Source organism: Thermobia domestica, chromosome 3 (assembly GCF_964235325.1).
Source record: "Thermobia domestica chromosome 3, izTheDome1.hap1.1, whole genome shotgun sequence".
Classification (NCBI taxonomy): Eukaryota; Metazoa; Arthropoda; class Insecta; order Zygentoma; family Lepismatidae; genus Thermobia; species Thermobia domestica.
Genome location: NC_137456.1, coordinates 162,902,166 through 162,928,507, shown reverse-complemented (window position 1 = coordinate 162,928,507; position 26,342 = coordinate 162,902,166). Strand labels below are relative to the sequence as shown.

Here is a 26,342-nt window from a genome sequence, read left to right as displayed (position 1 = left end):
GTGCTATTAGATCTTAATTTCCAGATCCTCAGTTTGTCACTTTCTTAATCAAGTGACTGTTTTTCTCTTGTTCTTGCGAACGAGAATCAACACCAAAATGTTGACGAGCTCCATCTTGAGTCGAAGCCGGAATTTGGCCAGCGAAAGTAGTCGTGCTGGCCGTTAGTTAAGAAGTTCATACACTGTTTCACTGCGCGGTCCAACTGTGCAAAAAACTGTAAAAAATCAAAGTATCTGTTGTACATCGGCTATATGTGGGGTATGTTCAGATTATCAAACAGCAGCAATTTCAGTTACTGCCCAGTTTATCATTTCAATCACAGTCTTGCTGTCCAATCCAAATAACTGAGTGAAAACTTGCCTAAACTACGCAGTTTGTACAGTTTCTAGTTCAGTTATAACGTCGCACAGGATAAACTGAACAGTGAAACAAAACATATGAGCCTCTTAACGCAGAACCTCATGTACAGATAAACCACATTAGTTCAGTCAGTTGAATCAAGTCATTCACGTACCCTCACCCTAAGCACTTAACTGCTGACATATAAAATAATCTAACGCAAGTTCAGAAACCTCTATGCAATATAATCTTTATCCAATTTCGTAATTTGGCGTGAAGACCTTCTTCAACATTATTTTCAATTATAATATTCATTCCCTTCGTTTACCTTCTACTATGACTTGTAAAAACCCCCTATTAAGTCATAGCGTCGTCAACGTCAGCTGGCGGTTTTAGAATCGCTCATAGCTATAAAAAAAAAAAAAAAAAAAAAAAAAAAAAAAAATTGGTGGAAAATATGAGAGAAAGAACGAACCCAGACTAGACTACGTAAATCAAATTTCCACTTCATTTATTATTTAAATGTCAATTGAAAACAGAACTGAATTATGTATATCGTATTATCAATAGTATAGCTCGAACGCTATGAACATACTAATCTTACCCTTGGTTGTAAAAGAAATAAATACGACGAACTGAATGCTTTTATAAAGTATATGCGTCATATATGGAAGATTCTTTTTATTGAATACCAAGGGATGAACAATTTCTATTTTTTTCTTTTGTTTTCCATCTACAAAAAGGAACAAGCGAGAGAAAGTAAATTTATGTATCGAAAAGTCATTGCATAAAAAAGTTTTCTTAAATTTTATGGGTCAATATGGACACAGAAGAAGCAGAACAACCTGCTGGGTCTATCTTTAACCCATCTTCCACTAAGCACTCAGTTTCTCGTTTTTCAATCTTTTAACGAGGAAAGCAATAAGGTATTTCAAAGGATGAAAGAACACTGCTTTCCGTAGACTGTTACTAAATATTTAACGTTAATTTCGTTTATCTTAGCAGGCACGCAATTTTCGTGACAAGAGATCCAACGTGTACATAGTCTATCTTTCATATATAACAGAATAAGCCGTCTTCTATTCCTCCTACTAAAGAAAATATGGAGTTTTGTGTAAGGGTCAATATTAAGAGAGAGATTATATAGTCTACCTTGCTTCGTTAAATAGGTATTGTTTGTGAAGAGCGGACAGAAACGTAATATTAGTTTTTCATGAATCTCAAGCAGATGTGATAAAACTGCTATTTTATCTTGTGCATTCATGAAAATTTATCAATGCGCTTGGCATATTGACTATATTGCAAACAAGAAGAATCATACAGAACTTACATAAGCATGATGGAAGAGACATACTAAAATCAGAATACACTTTATAAAAACGTGTGATGAATTCGTACTTCTGTTTAGCTTTAAACATTAATCATTCTAGCAACTCATTTAAAATTACAAGATTACGTATTGCATATAGAATTATCGCATATCAAGTAGGTTGTATACGGCAGTGATGTGAGCCATGAGGCACCTAGGTAACACCTTTCTATATCATTATGGATGTTACGTGTAAGTTCCCGATATATTTATTTTCATTATTTATGCACTGATGTTCAGATATAATAGAACATTTCTTCCGTAACTTTTACAAATCTGTGTCCCTAAACTAGGACTGAACAGGTATATAAATTAAGACAATACATTATGTCGGTCTTAATCTTAGATTTTATTTGAAGTCAAATCTAACTTTCTTTTTAGAGGTATAAGTTTACGAAACATCAGAAAATATGGAACTAAGTTCACTTGTAAACAATTATATGTAAACAATGGGATCATGATGTGAACACACTATTCTACAATCCATGTCGATGAATTCGTCTTAATGTGCTGATGATGACCTCACTTACATCGTTAGAACTTATTACGGAAAGCTGGCACAGACATTTCTTACTTCCTAAATTCCGAAATTTGTTCTGGGACTTCTGGAACCCGGACTCGGAAAAGTTTAATCATTGCACGTGGCTTTACGTCACGTCCACGAGTCTACAGATTATCAATCTTGGCAAAGATCATGATATAAAATCTTAGACAATTTTAAAAGATGGCGTCCAATGGTACTCTGAAAATAAACGACGAAGATCTATATCATCATAGGACTATACGTTGTTCTATACTTTGCGTTTACCATACTTCGATTTAAATTAGAGAGAAAGGAACTGGTATATGTGAAACAGTATTCATTTTAAGTTTAACACTGCCGAAACGGAGAGTGTTCTGCTAGTTCCTACAGAACTAATAAAGAATTACTAGCCACCGTAACTTCGCTTCTGAACTAATAATTCATCACTAATCAAGACTATATCAGGATTGGAGGTGAACAACAATCAAAAGCACGCAACTGGAATATCCATCATCACCAGGATCTATCAGGCATATGTCAGAGAAATCTGTGCTAGGCTTTTCCCAGTACAAAAGATAATTCACTAATACACACTTAAATTCAGACTAAATTAAACTCTACTGAAACCCTTTTAAGTTTGAATTATGAGATTTCATGTTGTCTCGTAAAATACCCCAAACTAGAACTTAGAGTTAGGATAAATTTCATATTTCATCACGATGGGGCATGTTATGTGGCTTACGTCCCATATTCGGTCCCGGAACAACAGTTCTACAGTGCTTTAGTTATTACAAAAGCTCTAGCCAATAATTGAACATAGTTGGAGAACAATGAAGTTTACGCATTTCTGTATCGTTAATGAATGGATTGGTTGCTAAATTTAAGATGATTTGAAATTTTAACCCTGGGGATACTAGATATTAAGACAACAATAATTGACTAGTAACTAGAAATAAGTTAGATCTAAACAGCACTGTGAATACTATTAAAAGTTTGCTTTAGACAATTGTTAGAAGTGATGGTAAATAAGTGAGACCTGGATCAAAAATCAGGTACTTTAGGCTGAATGTTTGGATTTTTGCTACTTTTATAGAGTATTCTCCGAAGTACAATAATTTGATTTAAAATGAAATTGGAAAAAAATACTGTATTAAATAGATTTAAGTGGCTTGTAGTTTAAATTACATCTAGATATACTAGAGACACTACAATCAAATGTGATCACAAAGAAATTTCTAGCGACAGTGACAAATCCTGTAAAAGCTTGCAGAATTTTTGAATGCCCTCAAAGGAAATGACAATATAGTTGCTAATTTTAGATCTGGAGTAGAGCAGAGCACGTTAATACGGATTTCAGATATATAGTTCGAGATTCGATTTCCAACCTCCCTATCAGATAATAGATATTGTATGAACATTCATGAGATGCCAGAACGATCAGATTTCTCATATCGTCGAAAGTGGTTCTCTTAGATATATCAGTTTATGCACATATCTTTAAGAAAAATCATTCTCGGATGTTTTCTTAAAAATACAGACAGAGAAAAACTAGAATTAGAAACCTAATTCAGTTTTAAGGATTGCTTTTAAGCAGTAATTTTCTCGTAACTGACTTATAGTAACTTTATGCTGAGTTCATCTGTTTTAGTATCAATGAGCAGAAAATGTACGATTAAGGCATAGTTTCTAACCAAACAAAGAAATGCTAGGAAAAAGAAGTAAACAACAGCTCAAGTGAAATGTTTCTTTAGGGTCTTCATGACATGCAATAAGAAGCAGGAGAAAAAACTCTTAAAATAACGTGTAGAATAAAATTAAAACAAATATAACTATGTCATGACGGTAGATTTATGCATTTTAAGACATGAATAAAAATAAATAATTCATTAAATAATGAGCAGGGCAGATATACGACTATGTTAACTTTGGATAAGCTAAAAAATGATAAAAATGCAATACCAAGGTTATGAAGAACAAGGTTTTTACGTTCTGATTTGGCCAGCGAGTTGAGCCGCTATTAAGTTCCCAAAGCTTCTTCGAGATTAAGTTAGATTCTAATCTCCCCATTCTGGAGAATCGAAACTTTAGTTATCGGAAGAAGTATGATTTGACAATATTCATTAGTCGAATATTCAAAATTTTAGAGAAATTAAAACTTGGACGAATTAGGCAAATATTTTTCATTGAGAATACTAGTTAGGAAGGAAGGAAACAAGCTTTTTTATTTTTTTAAGCAAGCAGCCCGGTAGTCCATTTCCGATGACTTTGCTGAGACATACCTAGGCATTGATTTACTTAAAGTCAGTCTTCGGTGACAAATCTTAGCGACAGGCCGCTAAAGGATTTATAAGCGCCCATAAAAGATTAAAAGCCTCCTTTTGATCGTTTGTAAAGCATGTAGATTTATTTATTTATCATTTAATGCTATCATTTCTATCGAATTAGCCAGTATCTATGGAACTGCGAAATTATTGGTGAACAAATTATTTATATTTAAGAACTATTCATCAAAGCATTAGAGTAACATATGAAGTTATTTTACTATTACGTTAATTTCACTATTTTTACTATTTCATAATATGATAGATGAATATGAATTTTAAGCAGATACTCACGTACTGCAGACATATAATTCGTCAATGAATCCTACATGCAGAAAAGTACTTACCTGAAAAAGAAGAATAATTACAAGATTAGACAAATAACCAACAGATTTTACCATATTACAACTTACTAGATAAGATATCTATTCCTATAAATATACGATAATCAATACAGTAATATACTAGTGCGCGAACATAAGAATACAATATATATACAAATTTGTATATCTATACGAATATATGAGAATATTAAATATTGAATATAAGTATGCACACAATTTTGATATACCGAATATAACTGAAGGAATAACTGCATAAGGATAATATATTAATGATTTAGATAGTGATATAATAATAAATATAGACGCCAAAGCAAGAGTTAAGACTACCTAAAGAGAATCAGTAAAAAAAAAAAAAAAAAAAAAAAGGAGAGAGAGTGAGTGAGTGAGTGAGTGAGTGAGTGAGTGAGGGTGAGTGTGTGTGTGTGTGTGTGTGTGTGTGTGTGTAAGTTTTTGTGTGTAAAAGAAAACTATTGTATGGTGTTCGCAAATTGCCGCACAGGTAGTTATAAAAATATATGACTTCTATTGTAGTCTAGCGCAAAGCGCCAACTCGGAATATCATATCGCAGCTGGATTTAAACAATAGAATAAAACATTTGATTTTGCACTTCATAACTGATTATTTAGCATGATTTTGACCAAATCATATTTTCACGAATATAGATAATATATTGCTCCTGAATAGATTAACTGAAAGTGCGCACTGATTCAAACATAAGATAACTAAGATTACTGTGTACTGACAATTTTCCAGAATATAAACTATTAAATATTTCAATATTTACAATATTACAATATTTTCCAAAATTACATCATCAAATACAGTTCTGAAGTTTCGAAGAAAATTGTTGACAAAAGTTCACATGGTTGCGGATCTGTACTATTACTACGCGAAGGTTTATAAGGGAGAGAAACTAGAAAAGGAATGACTAGATTGCCCCGAATACGACAAAACGAGGTGCGAGCTGCTCGATAACCCTCATTCTCTCTCTCTCTCTCTCTCTCTCTCTCTCTCTCTCTCTCTCTCTCTCTCTCTCTCTCTCTCATTATATATATATATATATATATATATATATATATATATATATATAGGGTGTTTCAAAACAACACCGACAACGTTTGGGAGGTGATTCCTAACACCAAGATAAGACGAAAAGTATATACCAACCTGGGTGCACAAATGATTCCTTTCGGAGTTATAGGCTGCTGGAAACATGAAATTTAATGACCCATACCTTCGAAACTATAGGACCTACCCTAGTCGGATCAAGACTTCATTAGGAACTAGTATGTGCGCTACCCAAAAATACATGATTCAGAATCCTAAGGTATTCACACAACAATTTTTACAGAGGTAGTTGATGAGTACTTCAAATTATACGCCCGTAACCAAACTGCATTTAATTTTCTTAAGAACCACTTCGTCTAATCCGGAATTCGGTTAGTCGGGGTTCAGATAACGGGCTCTACTATATATTTTATAGAGCTCCGTGAAGACAGCGTCATATTTTCCAAAAATTAATGCGGACGGTCCTGCATACAAAGAAAATCAACGCTCTTACCAGCATTCCTAATTTTTTGTAGGTGGACTTTTCACGTGAAAACAGACCCATCTACTTGAAATAATGAGTCACTAATTTTGAAAGTATGCCAGAAATTAGTGCTGACTAACGACAAAAAAAAAAAAAAAAAAAAAAGTGCTATATATCTCATGAAAATAATGAATTGTTTTCTTTGATGATGCGGCCATTAGAAGTTTTATGTACGTCATTTGGCTTCTACTAAGAACACTTTCTATATAGTATCATCAGAACTAATGTAGCACTATTTTTGTTTACGTATTTTCCAAAAGTACTGCTCCATTGTTAAAAATGGATAAGTCTATCTTCACACAAAGACAGTTCCATTCACAAAGAATGTGGAATACTGGTTTTCTGGTAAGACCATTAATTTTCTTTCTATGCGGATCTTCACAAATTTTTGGCTTATGTTATAATAAGTGGTCATGTGGGTGGAGATTTCTTCATAAAGGTATTCTACACGTCAACATACTCAATTTTCGGGCTTGTTTAATTACGGTACATTAAAATATTTGTAGTTATACCATATGTTGTTACTTACAGTATGTTGTAACAAAATGCTAGATTTAAATTCTTTTCACTGTTACGCCTATATTGTCGCGCGGCACCAACATTTTTCACCTAATAATTTGATAGAGGTGGGATGAAACTTAAAATTAGTTTCGATGGATTTTTTAAAAAAATCTATTCACATCTGATAGGAAGGACAGTAATAACTAAGTTATGGTGTGCATTCTTCGGGAAAACACATGCACCAGACTCGATAAAAGTAAGGCAGTAAATTCTCGCTATAACAGTCAGTATTTTATTTTAGAATAACAATAACGCAGATGTCGAATGAGTGTTTAGTATCTAATTAGAGTTTTATGATCAGAGTATAGGAACAAAATGTCAACGAGAACTTGTAATAGCCGAGGAAGTTTGTATTGAAATAAGCTTGGAAAATTAGTTGTCAGTTCTTCCATAGTCATGCTGAAAAATAAAATCTTTTCCAGAGAAGAACTCCAAAGAAAAGGTAAGGTTTTGTATTATTTTCATTTAATTCGGTAGAATATATAATTTGGCCAATTTTAGTGGTAAAATTAACAGTTATAAAGTTAAAAATAATTATAATGCAAAAAAGTTTACATTATTATTTTTAAAATTTGTCCCCAATTACATAAATTAAGCTGGTCTCCTGGTTTGCTTTCAATTCAATCTGCTAACCTTACTGAAATCGCCTTGACAGGTTTTTGTGAGGTGTGAGAGTGGCACATCACAAGGCACATTTCCTAATAATATTGATTAGATATCCTCAGTCGTTTTCATGATACTGTGACTGGGCTAATGTGAGTCAGCTTGTATGTTGGTACAATCTTCCCAGTTGTATCAATATACTAGTTCATTTTTCACATTTGATTCAGGATTTCTTTCTACGATAGTTCCATTGTCCGTTAGGTCATTAACGAGCTCTGGACTCTGAGGTTGCCTACAAGAAGAAACGAGACAGCTCTTCCAACAGAAACATACATTTTCCGAGAAATCACTTTTCAATATAGCCCTACTTTTTAGACAAGAGACAGCTTCAATTTTGTCTTTCAGGCAAATCTATTCTCCTGGACTGACTCGTTCTATAAAGGCAGAAGAGGGAGTGGCTCTAGCCAGCAAATGGTTTCCTACTCTCCCAACGTGACTCTGGTTTCTGGATGGTCAAGCTACAAATACAGCTGATAGCTCTATTTGAATCATAATATATGTGGAACACCACGTTCAGCTGCACTACATTCTGAAAGATGTCAAAAAATGTTCCCAATAACCGGAATCTCTAGAAGTATTTGCTACCCTAAAAAGAGTACTTCAGAGGGTATTAAAAGTTCCAGACTTCCGTATGAAGAACTGGCCAAAGGTCACATTTCTTTTGCATAGTCTACGTAGAATTAAAGTAGAAAAAGCAAATACCTCTTCTTCACTTACATCATTTCTCTTAACTGCAGGTACGGCTAAACGTTAAATCAAAATATTTTTCAACCCGGCAACTTTTATTTACTAAGCCTTTTTCAAAACTATGCCTTAAGTTATCCAAAATGTAAGTATAGAATCTTCAAAAATGACAGTCAATTGATTCCATTTCGTAAAATTTTCTACGTACCGGTACATGACGTTGAAAAGAAAATACTAGGTGAGTTGTGCTTATTTTGTTTTAGTGAAAATTCTGAAAGAACTCTGTAATAATGTTTGTGAAATTTAGTCCAATACTAAAATATATCATAGATATAAATATATATGGTCCGAGTTCAACAATGGCTTTTTAGAAATAAAACTTAAGAAATGCATATCTATTCTTTTGACTGAAAATAGAGTACTTTGTTGATAATGAAAATAAAAAAAAGAATCATTTGAATCATTTACCGGTTGTTTCCATCAGAGGCAAAATTTGATAACAATGAAAGTTCAGTTACGGGAACGAACAGAAAATTGAAGGGAAATGATCTGCATTGGCAGAGAAGGATGGCAAGAACACCTTTTCCTTCTCCCCCACCCCATTTTAGTCTCACCTCCTCTTCTCTGTGTTTCACTTTAAGGCTGCTTGCTTCCTCTTCCTCCAGGTTCTTTTTGCTGAAAATAACTTCAACGCACACAGAGGAAATTGGGGTACGTTGGATGCACTGTCTGCATCCTACGCGTTTGCTACGTATATCTAAAATGAGATAGTTACAGGAAGAGAAAGAAAAAAATCGACCATTTTTCATCGTTCCCTTTTGAGTGATCCGGTAAGAAAAACGTTTGATGAGAATTCTATGAATGAAAGTAATCATTGATGGGTAAGTCACTTCTTAGCTTCTAGCTTTACAATCAATTGTCAGTGCTAAATCAGAATAAACTATTTCTAAACTAGGGTATTTTCTCCCATATGTATAGAAGTTACCTTTTCTATTACTCTCACAATACGAAACGAAAGATCTTAACAGAGCAACTAATTACTGTTTGCCCTCATTTAGGATGTAATGGGTAGGAACAGTTGATTAACTTCAGCACGCTACAAGAAAAATGGGTGTTTTGAATGAGAAACATTAGTCTGTGATAAATAAATATTTGCATTAGTGATTAACTGCTTCTCATTAAGTACTCAGTTCTAGATTAAATTTGCAAATGATATACAGCTATTATATCTCTTATACTCGAGTGTGGACTATCTCTCGATAGGTTATTTTGAATATTTATCTTAGTATTTCTAAGAGAGCTGCTAATTAAGGTACGTTAAACCGAATTCTGATCAGAAATTCTCACAATGAAATAATTCAGATTACTTTACTCTTATTATATGGAAAGTTTGCATTCATTTATCTGATTTTCTGATCAAATGTAACTCACAGAATAAAGAAACCCTAATAGGCTGCTATGGTCTTATCATTGGAACTGTAAAAGAATAGCTTACCCTATATCATATCATATATGAATTGTAATATACAGTATTAACTTACACTACATAGTCCTAACCTTTGAATTGTAGAATACTGAGTTTAGGCGCATGTGGTTGTTGTATTTTCATGGAATTTACACTTGATCACTTAGCATGACTAATTATATACCATGTCAAGTGAATTAGTATTGTTTCAGCAAAAAAAAAAAAAATAAATAAATAAAATAAATAAAATAAAATAAAATAAAATAAAATAAATAAATAAATAAATAAAAATAAAATAATTAGCTTAAATCTATTTTTGATATTTGAACTGACGTCTCTTCTCAGCACCAGTATGAAATGAGATTTAAAGTTCAAGCTGATATCTGAATACTCCAGTTTGTATCTGAAGCAAGTACCCCCATCGGGAATAGAACCCAGAGCCTTGTGCAAACAACATGAGCGTAAACTAATCGACAACAAAGATTCACGGTTATCATTTGTGACAACGATTGATATTTTCGAATACAAAAGTATAGCTTTAGGAAGTATCAGGAGTGTAGCCAAGAAGGGGCCCATCGGGGCCAGGGACCCCCAAATGTTTCCTGGCCCCTCCAAATGACCAGCTTTTAAATCATCATAGTAAAATTATCTCGCTTCATTCATTTAAAAGTAACAAAGTTTATTGACAATTAATAATTTACGAAAAAATAGTATGGAGAAACAGAAATGAAATGAAATCTTTGAGTTTTACGTCCCACGGTTATGTCGGTTATGCTAAAGGAGACGGTGAAGATGAGAGATGAGTGAAATGGTGGAATGAAGGAAGTGGGAGGAAACGGGAGAACCCCGAGAAAACCCACGAGCACGGTGTTTGTCCACCACAAAGTTCACTTGGCGGGGGCTGGGATCGAACCCGGGACCCCAAGCACCAGAGGTGAACGCTCTACCACTGAGCCACCGCGCCCCCTATGGAGAAACAGATCGAAAAATAGTATATCTCTTCCTTATACCGATCGAAAAATAGGATAATTTTTTGTGACAGCAATTACACAATTTATTGCGATTTATATTTGACAGTTTGAAGACAAACGTCTTAACAAGGTACTACAAGTAAAGCCATAAAACAAAGGTACTAAACTGATTTGTAAGTACAGTATATTTTTATATGCTTTAACAAGTGTTTTAAAAGACAGAGGATGGAAAATTTGGTGAGAGAAAATGTTTTTATTCAATTTGGATTTCATTCGCTCTCTTTTATTTCTACTCAATGTAATAAAATAATTGTTTTTTTTTTAGTCACGAATAATAAAAAAATATTTTTGTCAGGAAACCGTAAAGAAATTCAGTGAAATTTCAAAGAAAATCAATCTTGTGTAGATAGGTTCTGTATAAAGGTCTTAAATTTAAATACAAAGGTAACCAAGAAAAGTTTTGTTGCTTTTTTTACCCACCACCTTCGAACATCGATATGTCACCTAACCTGGGAGATCAAAAATAGTCCCCATCAGCATCGACGACCTTCTGAAAACGTTCTGGAAGGCCATGAAATTCATCGCGGTAGAACTTGGTGGGCCGTGAAACGAAGAAGGTATCAGGTGCATTTTGGACTTTTACTAGGGATTTGAACTGGCGTCCTCTAAGGTGATTGTCCAAAGAATGGAACAGGTGATAATCGGACAGTGCAATACCCGGGGAATATAGTGGTTGCAATATTGTTTCCCATCCAATTCGGAGAATGGTGTCCTGAGTCATCCTAGTCACGTGGGACTTAGCGTTGTCCCGTAAACGAGGACCCATTTGCAATTCAGAAGTGATGGCTCCAGAGTTTTGAGTTTTGTTGAGCACAGCTCAACTGCTGACACTACACAGTTGCATTGATGCTCTGACCAAGGTACTACAAGGTAGCAGTTCCCGATGCACGATGCACCAAACACACAGAAGGACCTTCTTCTGGTACAATGCTGGTTTCGGCTGTTTTGAAATCGGTTCATGGGATGCTAACCAATGATGACAGCGCCGTGGAGCTTCGTATAGGACCCACTTTTTATCACATGTCAACATCCTGTCCAGAAATGGCTCCGAAACAGTAAATAAACACAGGCGACTGCCGCGTTGCCTTCTGGCCCGGAGTCAAAACATGTGAGACCCCACGACCAAACTTGTAGTGCTTTCCAAGTTGATAGATGTGCTGCCGAATGGTTTCTCCACACACTGAATTGTAGTCCCAGTTCCTCTTTGTACATGTGTTGGTATTCTGGCACGTGGTGTTTTCGGGTATTTCGTCATCATCCTTAAACTTGTTAAACTATCGCTGCAATGTCCGCGTCGTCACAACACCCTCACCAGAGACCTGCATATCTTCTGTCCCGATACAGCGGCGTTTGACCTCCATTTGAACTCGTGCAGCATACATGCTCTTATGACGCTCTGCGGATGTCCCATGTTCCCTCTGTCTTTACACAAGTTCACGGTGTATTTGAATTGCCACAACCAGATAGTATGTTGGATATACCCACACCAACAACTGACGTTAACCTTATCTCCACTCGCATTCAAGTCACGGTGTGAGGTCCAATTGAACACAGACCTCCACGAAAAGGGACAGAATTTTCTTGGTTACCTTTATAGTTATGCACAAAAGTATAGCGTTTGGTCCCGGGCAGTAGTTCTTGATTAAGCATAATAAAAACTATCTTGAATATAATTTATGGATAATAATAATAATAATAATAATAATAATAATAATAATAATAATAATAATAATAATAATAATAATAATAATAATAATAATAAGAAGAAGAAGAAGAAGAAGAAGAAGAAGAAGCTAAAATAGTGTTTTTAGTTTTCCAGAAGGAAACCAAAATTTTCCTTCCTTTCAGGCCTCAAAAACACTGGCAGCAACACATTTTTTTTTTGTTTTGTACATTGTAGCTGCCCCCCCTCAAAAACGACGGGCCCCTCCTACACAAACCTGCTGGCCACACCCCTGGGAAGTATTTAAGTTTTCGAAAACCAAAGATGGAGTAAAATACCTCACCTTTCTTTAGAGCTTCCCTTGTAATCATTATGAAAGAAACAACACTGTACAACATGAGCTAATGTTCTGTCTTTTATTTGAAAACAGGTTATTGTAACTAAATGAGAAATGATAAATCAATATTTGAAGTATTTTTTTAACACATACTAATTTATTTGTGCAATCACATGACACTTCGTTACACAGACATAAGACATACCTGTCTGTGTACCGAAGACATACCGAAAAATACCTAGAGGTATTTTTACGTATACAAACAAAAGTTTATACAAATTTCTATGAAAATTACAATTATGGTCTTTTTCTCTTGTATCTGTTGGTAAGAAATGTTATGGTAGAGTACACATGCTGTGTAGCGTAAGGTTAGTAATCTGTGATTGTCGAGAGAAACTAGAGTTTGCCAAGATAAACAAGATATAATGAAGATTCAGATTGTATGTCGTGAGGACAAGAATAGAAGGAATAATTAAGTATATGAATATGTAAGATTCAGAGAGAAACTGCTAAGAAGTATTCAGAATAAAAGTACGATTCCAAGTAAGATTATTCTTTGTTGATTTGTATGTAGTGAGCACAGAAGTTTTAATTACTTGACATATACTATTTCAGATAGTTTACGATAGGAGTAATTGAATTTACTAACACTAGCCAAATTCTCCTTTTACATTTTTATAAAGTAACAGTATCTATCTAAAGGAGTCTCTCTGATCATAGACCAGCAACATTCAGCACGCATAGTACTGTCCCACAGTCCACTGAACTGTTTTTCAAATGTTGCAATGTCCTGGTGGAACCGTCCCCATGATCATTACTAGCACCCTCTGAATTTTGTAGAAAGAAGCCTAAATGCGAATCCAAAAGACGTAATTTTAGAGAATGTGATATCCCATGGCTTGGAAGCAGTACACCGTATCACTAACAATAGTTCCATAATTCGGTGCTTTAATATTACCGAGAAAATTAGAAAAAACTAACTTCAATGCTTCTCCATACTGCCTTTTCTATGTGAGACGGTGCACATTCGAACTCACTATTCTGAATGACAGTTCTTATTTGTTTAACTTTGCGTACTAAGGCTTGGGAATTTTGTCTTTAGGTGCTTGAAAGCTGGCCCATCTTGATTTAATACTTTGATGAAGATTTATCAAATATAGTCTGATGTACAATGGGGAAAGAAAAACGAGTTCAAGAGTTGTTGACGTGATATGTTCTTGATTCCTGGAACATATTCCTGTCGCGGTGCTCATGTTTCCCCGCATGTAATACTTAACTCTCTTCCGACTTAACTTGTTCCAAACATGCAATAAAGGTGCCAACAAAATTTGCCACCCTTATTGCATGTTTGTAAGGGTTCCAATAAAACTAAGGTCTCCACAGGTTCGCCACTTAAATGTACTGTAATATATTATATTGAATGCACTGTAATATCTCACGCATTACCTCATATGTTTCCTTTTGTGTGAACAGCATACGCCACTGTGATAGATGGATAAGCATTACCAATATGGAGCAGCACTGCCTTCAGACTTATCTTGCACGAATCAACGAGCAATTGCCATTGTGTTGGATTGTGTTCATGGCCAAACTCTAAAAATAAACCATTAACATTCTTACGAAACAATTTCTCCCGTCTCCGTAAAGTACACACTATCGTATTCGAATATGCTGACATTTTTCTCCGATAGATTCCACTCCTGAAGTCGAAAGACTAAAATTTCCGCTTTAGTGTTCAATAGATTTTAAATCTCGTATCAGATCGTTTAACTCTTCTTGTGTGATGTGTACATGCGAGGAATGGTGACTTCAAGTTCACGCCCTCATTGCCTGAACTTCCATCGTACGTCAGGCATACAATTTTGTAAGTTTTCGGCATAGGCAACCTCTTCACTATGGAGCACTGGGCGACTTGACTCCAAATTAGAATATTGGATGTGATGTTTTGATTTTGAAGAGAAACTCTTTACATCTGTCAAATAAAAGTGAGTCAATTACGTATCTTTGGGCTGCCTCCAAACCACTGGTACGGCAAATTTTACCCCGATTCTCTTTCTTTGCATTCAGTTTCGCAAGTTCCTGAAGCAAGACTTGCAACTGATATGTGGTGCCCATCATTTATCTTGACCTATTCGGCATCCAAAATATAGTTCACATGCTTTCTAGATAACACGAGTAAGACTACTTTAACTAACGTTAATTTACTGCATATAACAAAATGAATCAAAGTTATTCTTACACTGATGGAACACAGCCATCTTTTCATACACACTTCACTGTCAGAAGTGCAACACAAACTTTAAAAGTTTACAAACACCTGAAATTTCAAAGTACAACTTTCGTGTTGTATAGCACAAAACAGATGGCAGCGTTTGTTCGTCAATGATGCTATCCCACTGAGTTTTATGTAATAAATTTATCACTACATGATTCAATATAGCATTTCTTTTAATAGCAATACTGACTGATAGCTATATAATTTATCAAGCGCTGGAGGGAAACCTTTAAACATATTCACAGCTGTTAATTACGTAATACATGTAATATATAAAAATTGTGTAGAAAGATTTTTCGGGAAAACTATATGTGATACGAAGAAATCAATCGTAGATTCATGTTTTGCTTGCAAAAATACATTAGAAAAACACTTTTAAGCAAAGGACAAATTTTGCTGTACAGTATGATTTGCGCGCTGTCAACTTCTGTAAATAACGCCGTGTACAGTGTATACAGGTGTCCAGCTGTTAAATATCTCGAGAGAATTTAAATCTTTGAAAGTTCCTACTAAATTATACAATACTTACAATATGCTAAAATTGCATACGAGGCCTATCGAAAAAGTCTCCGACCTTCTTTCTTCATGGGTAAACTATATGGCGCAGGTTGGCCAAATTTTACGTCATAGAAAAAGGATCCATGATATCTTTAGCCTGCAAATAGAGTTACTTTCATTCGTATTCTACGTTGTAGATGATGGCTATGTTTGGTGCTTTTCTGTGGTCTCCGAGCGGTTAAAAAGGCAAAGACAGATGTACGAATAGGACACGAGAACGAAGCCATAATAGACTCCGTGATACATCCGACCTCGCCAAGACCTGGCAAAGCTCGCAAAGACCCAGAAAAGACCGCCAGGTGCGTAACAAAATCAAACCAAATATTCGATTGTCGAGGCAATGTGCAACATGAATACGTACAGGAAGGGCGTACAGATACAAAGGACGTCTCTTCAGATATTTCCCGTTGTCTATGTCACGCTCTTTGTCCGAAATGACTAGATCTGTAGACTTCGAAGCCCCGAAGACTGTACCAGGATAATTCCATTCTTGCAGCTGATGTGGCTGTCCTTTCCACCACAGAACAAGATTTCAATATTTCGTCAAGCTCCCAACTCTCCGAATATGGCCTCGTGAGACCTTTGCCTGTTTCTCAAAATCAAAGGGTACAAGAAAAACTCGTTTTCACACCCGAGATGAGATTAGTGCAACGAGACGGCTGTTTTCGTAGCATTTCCCGATGAGGGGTTCCAGGTCTATTTGCAGTAGTAGAAAGGCTGCAAACTCTGTATGTGGAAGTAAGAGGGGATCATTTTGAAGGGGATTACTACGAAGAAAACCTCAGGTGAGTGTATTGATTTTCCGAGACCATGGTGGAATACTTTTCTAACAAGCCTTATATGATGAATAGACTCTTCGCTCCATTAACGCATATGGTAGGATTTTTTTCTGTGATTGTTCCTCTATGGCGCGTGCTACTCAAGGTTGATTTTCTATTGTGCGGTTAAGGAAAGCTGTTTGCTAATAGATAGATGAATGTGCTGTAAACAAAACAAAAAGAAAGTAGTTCGTCAATCACAGCAGTAGTTTTAAAATCTGGTTTAGGTAACCAAAGTCGCGAACTGCGCTGTTGAAGATAATTGAATTTTATCGCAGAAGCTAAAGCACTGTTATTTTTGCTATTCGGAATTCATACATCACAAAATTACTCTCTTACACCTTGCAGAATTATGGCTTGTTAAACGTTTTAATGTTTTCGCCTGAGCTGTTCTCTCTCTCTTTTGTTGAGAACTTTTTGCAATAGCGCCTCCAACGCTCCACATATTCTGATCAATTGTCAGATGTCAGCCTGAAACAGTGTTTCTGAATTTCTCATGTCATAGAATCACAAAAATTATAAAATGTGACAAATCAATCTAGTGTATGCTATTTGATGTCAATATATGAATGAATTTTCCGTAAATTTCGATCTTTCATGTTTATAAAATACTTTATGAGTTTTCATTAATCGAAGACAAGTATATTTCGTTGCCATAAATAAGTGTTTTCACCACACAATTTATCTTGCAGTAAGCATAACTTACTAGAAACACTTAGTTCTCCATACATTTCGTGTGTAACGTTTTGGAAGTTCATGGTTTCTCGCTTGGTATTTTACTTTGTATTTCTTCTTTTCATCCCTTCACCTGTTTTACTTTCTTAAATAGCATAGCAGTAAGAGCTTTATGCCTCTTAGCGTTTGTTTTTCGAGAATCTCGCATGATTAACTTATTGTACACACACATTTTATTTTATTTTATATTATATATATATATATATATATAGATAGATAGATAGCAGAATTTGATTTGATTTGACAATTATACTGGTTTAACTTCTATTACGACTCACTTCTATTTTCCGCTCCTTGAAAAAAAGTTTTTGGCATGTATTATACATATCAGAAATCCCAAATTGTTGCCAATTTCGACCAACCATCCCTTTACCCCTTGCTGAAAAGCTAGTATCAAGAACAGCCACAATCTTTCTTGAACCGCACAGAAAACCTGGCAACCGATAGTTATGATGGTTATTCAAGAGCACGGAGCAAGATGACGTACAAAAGAAATGCACATTTGTAGTGACAGATAGAGTTCCGCTCAGTAACTTTCCATTAAACATGATATTCAAATCAACAAACTAACCAAGTTATGAGTTTTATTGTATCAAAATACGACCATATTCAACATCTAATTCAACTGACTAACGTAATGTCTAAAAGAAAAAAGAAATTTAATTTAGTAAGTAAATAGCATCGCAAAGGTGAACATTTTGGAATAGAAAATTAGTACAGGATCATTGTGGAAAATCCTTACACCATAAATATATGCATACATCTTTGAAGTTCAGATTTAGATTGTAGGCTTTAATTGACACACGGATATAAAGAATAATAGTAGGCAACCATAATACCTTTAAAAAACAAAAGGAGGTGGTAGCTACTAGAAAATTCAATTCTGAGTGAGACTACAAGGCAGGATAGGTAGAGACGGAAAATCTGATGTGATTTGCTCTGCCTCACTCTAAACAATGGGTGTGGTTGCACTGTAGGACTCTCACTCCTTCCCTTTCCCTACAGGTGTAAATCGATTGTCTACCTCGCTTTCCTTTCCTGCATTTCTCCCGTATTTCCTAGCGGCAATCTCCTTTATCGGGTCACTAGGGAAGTGTAAAAACAGAATATGCAAAAATCATAAGGGCACTAAGACAATAAACGTCCTATGATAAGAGTATTTTATTTACCAAAATTTAATTCAATATCTATTACTTACTACTGAATAATACATTTGCTACATATATTGTAACCATAAATCATATCAGGAAACTTTTACTGTACAGCCAATAGGTACAGAGATTATTTATATATACTCTAAGAGTACTTGGAGCTGAACAAGTGATTTTGTCACAGGAGGGTAGAGTAGGGTTAATTTAGGGTTAGGGAAGTTTAGACCCATTTTGTTACAAAATAGAATGTAATTCCTCATATTGCTGTTTATTGTGAATCGGTCCCTATGGATGTTCTGCTCAAAGTGCACTTTTGCCAAAAACTCGTCCATCCTCGCTTCCCCCTTCTCCTTCCGCGCACTGTCTCACATCCATCCTCTACAAGTGTACGTACCACTACGTTTTAAAAAATAATGCGTATCTTGTAGATAACGTTTAATTAGTTTCCTTTTTATATTCGAAAACGATTGAATGTTTTAAAAAGGATGATACAGTACTAACATTTATTTTCAATATTTTCGTTCAATAAGGTAACAGAAGACGACTTAAATGTGGGCTAACCTCTTTCCACTATCAACATTGTTAACAAGGAAATTCTGCAAAAGGAAAGTTGTACTACTCAGCACTCAATCTTGGAACTTCATCTCTAAGAGCAAGCCTATTAAGGATTCAGACCTCCGTACGCACTTTCGCGGATCCCAAAAGTTTCAGATATCCTCTGATCTTATTGGCCGATACAGATAGGACATTAAGAGTCATGCCCTACATATAGCGGAAAGTAAGGGGCAACTGCGGACCTCGTAGCCGAGCGTGCTAACGCAACATGCTAGTAATGAAAATCATTTTCGGCGTGGGTTCGAAACGTGGCAGTTTTTTTATTTTTAAAAATTTTCATAACCCTTTTTTCATTCAAATAAAACTGAAAATAATACTCAAAAAAGTAATTTTCCGCTTATTTTTTAAAATTTTCATAAGTTTTTTTAAATTGCAATTTTACTATACGGATCCATAGTAGTAGAATAGTAATAGTAGTAGCAATAATAATAGTAGGAACGGGTTACAAGTCCCGCAGGTTCTGTTAGGTTCTGTTCTCTCGCCAAAATTTTTCTGTATATTTTACATGACTAACTTCAAACAACTAGCTAGGGTAGCGCGTGAATACTGAAACTCTTGGGATTGGCGTAAATGCCCTCCGTACGAAACATATTAAATATTATCAAGCCCTTTTCAGTTATAAAATTATTGTAAATATTAGATATAGTATTACAATATTTATATCTAAACATTGCTTCACAGATTTATGAAGCAATTCACAAAAATTTCATATCAAAAAACGGTAATAGCAATCTTTTTATATAAACTAGAAAATTAGTCCTCAAGTGGAAAAATAGTTTAGCGGTAAGGTGGCGAGAAAATGTAATTAATAAAACCAAAGATCGGAGTTTCGAATTCAAACTAGGAAAGTATTTTTTTAAAAAAGCGAAATTATGAAATAAACAACAGTTGTAGAAAAGCTTCAGATAGATCTTAAAGAACATTGAAATAATGTTACAATGTCCTCATACACACAAAGGAATAACTTGCTTCATGCGGAAAGCATGGTTTGGACGAAAATCTGATGTGGTTTGCTTATTCGGGTCGTCTTATTTATGTTTTGCCTTCTGGCAAAGCTGTTAATACCGGTATTTGCCAGAAGGTGAAATGTAGACAGGAAGATCCAAATAAAGCTCTTGAATGCGCTTCTCTTTTCTGAAAAAAATTATTTGATTGATGTACAATTACAGTAATGGTAAAAGCTTTCGATTGGATTTTCATAGAAGCCATAACGGTTTCAAGTTGAAGTCTTTACGTATTAGTAAGAGCATCTTATAGCTAATACTGATTCTTTTTGCAAATACATTACAATTATTTGGAATTAAATATATGATTTGAGGATCCTGAAGAATCGCCGCAGAAACAAAAGCTCCTGAGTGAATTTTATTCTATATAAAGACTACGTTTTTAGAATATTTGTAATTCTCTTAAACAGCATTACCTATTTTCCCGTGAACAATTTTTTCTCTGAAAAATATCCCTTCCATACGAATAATGCGGCGACATTAAACATCTTAGTGCAGAAACTGTATTATATTTAGTGCCACGTGAAATGATTTAGAACTTGTCAATAAGAAATAACCATGCCGAACAAGATCATTGGCACCCATAAGGGTGCCACTTTCGTCTCTTCTTATGTCGAATTTTCGGACAAAACTAAGTTAAAATACATTATTTTAAAAGATCCAAGTGCTGGAAATTTACAACGTTCTGATTCATGTGCAGTATATGTTATTTTTGACGGAAGCAACGGATAATCGAACAAGACAGATGATGTACAAGCAGTTGACGAATCATTATTATTCTGCCTTTTTGAGCTGCCGAGCTTTAAGCTCACTAGTTTATTCTTTTTCTTTTCTTTTTTTTTAATGTGTTGTGAACTTCTGATAGTTACGTGCTCATGAGCGACGCCCCTCACTTTTCCAGATTAAAAAAAAAAAATATATATTCTGAAAGTAAATATTAATCCTATAATTTCTCTACGTAATTACTTGTATTTAGTAGTTAGAAAATACCCACTTAATGGAATAGTTTGTGCTGTCGATATGCTTCCTATTTATGAAAAGATATACAGGGTTATTCAAAAAGGAAGAATAGATTTCAAACATTTATTTCTTCCAAACTACAAAAGATAGAAACATGATTCGAACGTTACTTGATTAAGAAAAAATTATAATTTAAACAGCCCGGATAGAAGTTCCAATCATGGCCGCATTGGCGCTGTTGTTTGTTGTTGTTTGTCTGTACTGAAATGGCGGGGCCATCACAGGAGAAGTCTTTTTGAGTGCTACAATTAGCAAAACTTGAGTCCATTGTTGCAGTTCAGCGAGCATTTGGCCGTCAATTTAATAAACAACCGCCGCATCATAAGCAAATTTACGAGTGGCATCGAAAATTCGTATAAGATGGTTGCATCTGCAAAGGGAAAAGAACGGGACGTCTACGCACATCGAACGAGAATGTCGAGCGTATTCGTATACTTTACGAAAGGAGCCCAAAGAAATCCACATCACGAGCAAGCAAAGAACTTAACATTCCTCAACCAACGGTATGGCGAGTTCTAAAACATCGTCAGCACATGAAGCCATACAAACTGCAGTTATTGCAAGCATTGCATCCTGACGACCACAACAAAAGGTACGAATTTTGCATTAGCATGTTAGATGATATGGAAGAAGACAATTTTACTCATTTTTTCCCGATGAATCCACTTTTCATCTTTCTGCTAAAGTTAATCGCCATAACGTTAGAATTTGGGCAAGTGAAAATCCTGCGGCAGGTATTTAACATGAAAGAAATTCAACAAAAATGAACGTCTTCTATGCGATATCTGTAACCAAAGTTTATGGGCCTTTCTTTTTCATGGAGAAAACTGACATGATTAACCTATCTAGACATGCTTCAAAACTGGTTATTTCCCCAACTTGAAGATGATTCAGATGACTTCATCTTCATGCAAGATAGTGTCCTGCCTCATTTCTCTAACCACGTTCGACGTTACTTGAATGACACCATTGCAGGAAGTTGGATTGGAAGAGGAGGAGTAGAAGATCAACTTTATCGCCAGTGGCCTCCCAGGTCTCCAGATCTCACTCCATGTGATTTTTATCTATGGGGTACGTAAAAGACCGTGTTTTTATCCCTCCTATGCCTGACACTCTTGAAGGTCTACGACATCGAATTATTGAAGCTGTGAATTCGATAACTAGAGACCAGCTGATTCGTGTGTGGCAAGAAATGAGCCACCGTTTTGACATTTGTCGTAACACACGGTGCTCATATTGAATGCACACCATAATTACTAACAATAAATTGTAAACTTTTCTTAATCAAATAACGTTCGAATCATGTTTCTATCTTTTGTAGTTTGGAAGAAATAAATGTTTGAAATCTGTTCTTTCTTTTTGCATAACCCTGTATATCTTCCATTTAATAAAATTTCGTAGACATAGCAAACTTGGCAAGTACGAAGACCATCTCGAACATATTGGTTAGTTTAGTAGGAAGAGTTTTGTGTTCTCTAGAAAATTAAATACAAAAAATTATAATATCTTATTTCTGAACTTTTTTTTTTTTTTTTTAATGGGGCTCACAAGCACCTAAGGCTCTAATACACAACCAAACTGTCGTCTCGCTAGTATCATAATAAAAAAATGATTACTGCATACTTCAATATCAGTTTAATAAGTGAGGTGGTTATTGGAAGGGGATCAATTATTAGGTTTTTGTTCGATTTTCTCGAAATCTATGCACGATAATTTACATAATCGTTTCGTTTAGTTTAATAAGATCTATTGATTGGTATTAGCCTCATCTTTGAATTGTTTTCTCCGTTAAATGCTGATGTTGTAGAGCTGTATTTATTGGCATATTTATTAACATTTTCTATACAACATATGGATTTCTAGATTTCCTATGTTATTCAATCTTTGTTTTATTTATCAACTGTTCAAAATGTTGTAAAGAATACAATTTTGTGAAATTCTGTTTAGATTAGCAATTTTTTTTAAAAAAATCTACGTGTCTCTAATCTTTATTTTAAAAAAGGATGCATGTGTATGTGTATCTGGAGCACTTTTAACCAAACTTGATACACATATTACATACAGTTTGGAAAAGAGTACTGTCGGAGTAAGACTCCCTAACCGAGGAAGGAGGGGGAGACAAATATGATCGAAAATGACCGATATTAGTGTCGAATCCATAGTTTTCGGAGTCCATAAGTTGATCAGTGACAATTCCGATTCCCTTTAAGCCCAATTTCAGCCCCCATTGAAGGTAAGATCCCTTAGCACACCTATGGGGAGTAGGATGGGGTGACATAAAATGATCGAAAACTACCGGTATGAGTGTCGAATCTGTAGTTTTCAGGGTTGCTTAGATTAACAGTGACACTTCTGATGCGGTTTAAATCCAAATTCAGCCCCCTCTTAATACTCCCGAGGGAGAACGGTGACGTAAAAATAATTGAAAATGATCGATATTAGTGTCTAACCCATAGTTTTCGGGATCTCTAGGTTTATTGGTGACAGTTTAGGTGCATTTTAATTAGAAGTTTAGTCCACAATTGAGGTAAGACCCCTAGCGCTCCTAGTGGAGGATAGGGGAAACAAAACGATCGGGAACTACCGATATTAGTGTCGAATGAATAGTTTTCAGGGCCGCTCAGATAAATAGTGGCACTCTTGATGCCATTTAAGCCCGATTTAAGCCCTTATTGGTATACTGAGGGGGCAATGAGGATATCGAAAAGATGGATATTAGTGTCCAATCATTATCTTTCAGCGTCGCTAAGTTAATTGGTGGCAGACCTGATAGCTTTTAACTCTAAATTCAGTCCCTAGTGGGGGCCAAGACCCCCTGAGCACTTTTAGGGAGAGTGGGAGAGGCAGACATAAAAGTAAGAAACGACCTATATTAGTTTCGAATATGTAGTTTTTGAGGTCACTCATATAAAGACACTCCAGATGCTATTTAAGTTCAAGTTGTTCAGCCCCCATTAGCATCCTGGAAGGGGGGGGGGGGTGAAATAGTGACGTAAAAGTAATTTTAAATGACAGATACCAGTGTCGAATCCATAGTTTTCGCGATCGCTGAAATTAATAGTGGCGCTCCCAATACCGTTTAAGTTCATCCCCATTTTGCAGAGGATGGGGTGAGGCAGCGTGAAAAATATGCATTCGACACAAATCTCTAATTTTACTTTTCCGGGTCGGGAAAACGTCTAACCCGTTTCTGAAATGTCTTTTGGAAGTTATATAGTACCCACTTCAAGCTGGGTATTTTAATCTTATGAATTTAATTAAAGGCTATTCTGTGGGGATAGGGTATTTTAATGTTTATGTCAAAAATAGAGTATCTTGTGTATTTGTATCATTACACTTTTATTGAAATAAATGTTTTGACGAGAAAGAAGATTCAAATGCCCACAAACCTATTCTCCTTGTGCGAAGAATAGGAATTTCAGCTAGTAATTTCAATAACACAATCACAAGAACTGGTAGGTGGGAGTATCCTATTCTACATTACGGATCTCAACCTTGACATACATGTGAACAATGTTGTATCTACACAATACTATCTGCAATATTAATCCTTAATCACTACTAATAACGCTGTTGTTTATATGTCGCTGTCAGTAGATATATCAGTGCTCGCCCATACTCTGTATAATCATCGGCCTTGGACACACGTATATGCTATATTCAAAACTGTATTATGTAACTAACATTCTATCAATATATCTATAGTATGCCGTATATATATACACAAATAAATAATCTTTATTAAAGAACGGTGGCTGATAGAATTTAAATTTATGATTATCTTTTTTAATCACGACAAAACTGAGGATACTGTATTGGTTATTAATGAGCAAAAGGGACAAGTTTCGCCGACAGATGCCACTACACTCTTGGTATTTCTCTCATGTATTTTTCACCTTTTACGAAAATTTACAATTTCTCTTATAAATCTCAACCTAGAGACTTCAAATTTTTAGAGAAGGAACTTCATAACCTATCGAAGGCAAGCCGATTTTCTTTATATAGAATTGTCTTCATTGTTGAAACAGTTCTATCGTTAAAGGTTTGGATATATCCATTTCAACAATCAAGCCATTTCAACAATGAAGAAAATTCTGAATAAAAAAAATCGGCACGAATTGTTGCCTTCGATAGATTATAAAGTTCCTTCTCTAAAAATTTAAAGTCTGTAGGTTGAAATTTGTAAGAGAAATCGTGAATTTTCGTGAAAGATGAAAAATACATGAGCGAGATACGAAGACTGTAGTGACATCTATCGGCAAAACTTCTCTTTAAATCAAACCTTAAATGGCTATACATAATGACGCTTTACAGCAATGTTAAAGACATTTTTGATAACATTTTATCCTATATTTTACAGCATTTTTCTGAATCCCATCAAAGAAACATGTCTTCATCCAGTAAAATTAAGAAATAAAATATTCTGCTGTACAATTTCAGCAAACAGATATTGTCTCTAGATAGATAAAGAGAAGAATACTGTAGAAAGTTTGTTTACCAAAAGCTCCTTCATTTACTGTGTCCTTGTGTCCGCCTGGGAGACAAAAACCTCAAGAACTATTTGATGGATTTCCAATTCTGACCAGGATCTAAAAGGGTCAAACGTTAGGAATGGAGTTCATTGCTGAAGGTGTTTCCATCCAGTTGATCCCAAGGCATGAACAAATCAAAAATTGTATTCTTATGCGAGTTGTGTTGATTTTGAGTTTAACGTCCCGTTCAGCAGCTAGGCTATATGAGACGTGGACCTACTGATTAACGTGGAATCCGAACCACATAAGCTCCCGCCGGGAATCGAACCCGGGTCTCCCACGCCAAAGGCGCGTACACTAACCGCTTAGCGTATTCCTATGCGAGTAATTATAGGTGTCATCCTTACTTAATAGACTACCCGCACTTCTCTTAAGATTAGCGGGTGAGTATAATGATCGGGATGCAAAATACTAGAATTTAAGATTTAGAGGCATCTAAGGCCATTTAGCATTTTCACGTTTGAGGGATAACATCCCTCGGCGAGCACACAATCCGGGGAAAGGAAAGGAAGAAAGGATGGGGGAAGGAAGGAAGCGGCCTGGGATATATATTATATTACTATAATTAGTACATTACCTACACAATGTCTACAATTTGTTTCGGAAATGATATTACAATGCAAACAAATCATTTTCGCATTAAGGTTATCGTACACATTATCTTTTCAGCGATATCAATGCAGATAAAATCATGAACAAACCAATTGTTGCTGGCAACAACATGGATGCCATCAACATTTC

The 26,342-nt window shown here is 35.3% G+C and overlaps 1 protein-coding gene across 4 annotated transcripts in view; it reads right to left on the bottom strand.

The window, feature by feature from the left end:
- LOC145680853 (potassium voltage-gated channel subfamily KQT member 1-like) overlaps positions 1–26,342 on the bottom strand; it is a 422,605-nt gene that overhangs the window by 302,075 nt on the left and 94,188 nt on the right. The window contains exon 2 of one of the 4 annotated variants that reach the window (XM_081751984.1): positions 4,848–4,900. The exons of the other annotated variants lie outside the window; for them this stretch is intronic. Within the exon in view, the coding sequence (XP_081608110.1) occupies positions 4,848–4,900 (53 nt within the window). The remainder of the gene's footprint in view (positions 1–4,847; positions 4,901–26,342) is intronic. 4 annotated transcript variants of the gene reach the window in all.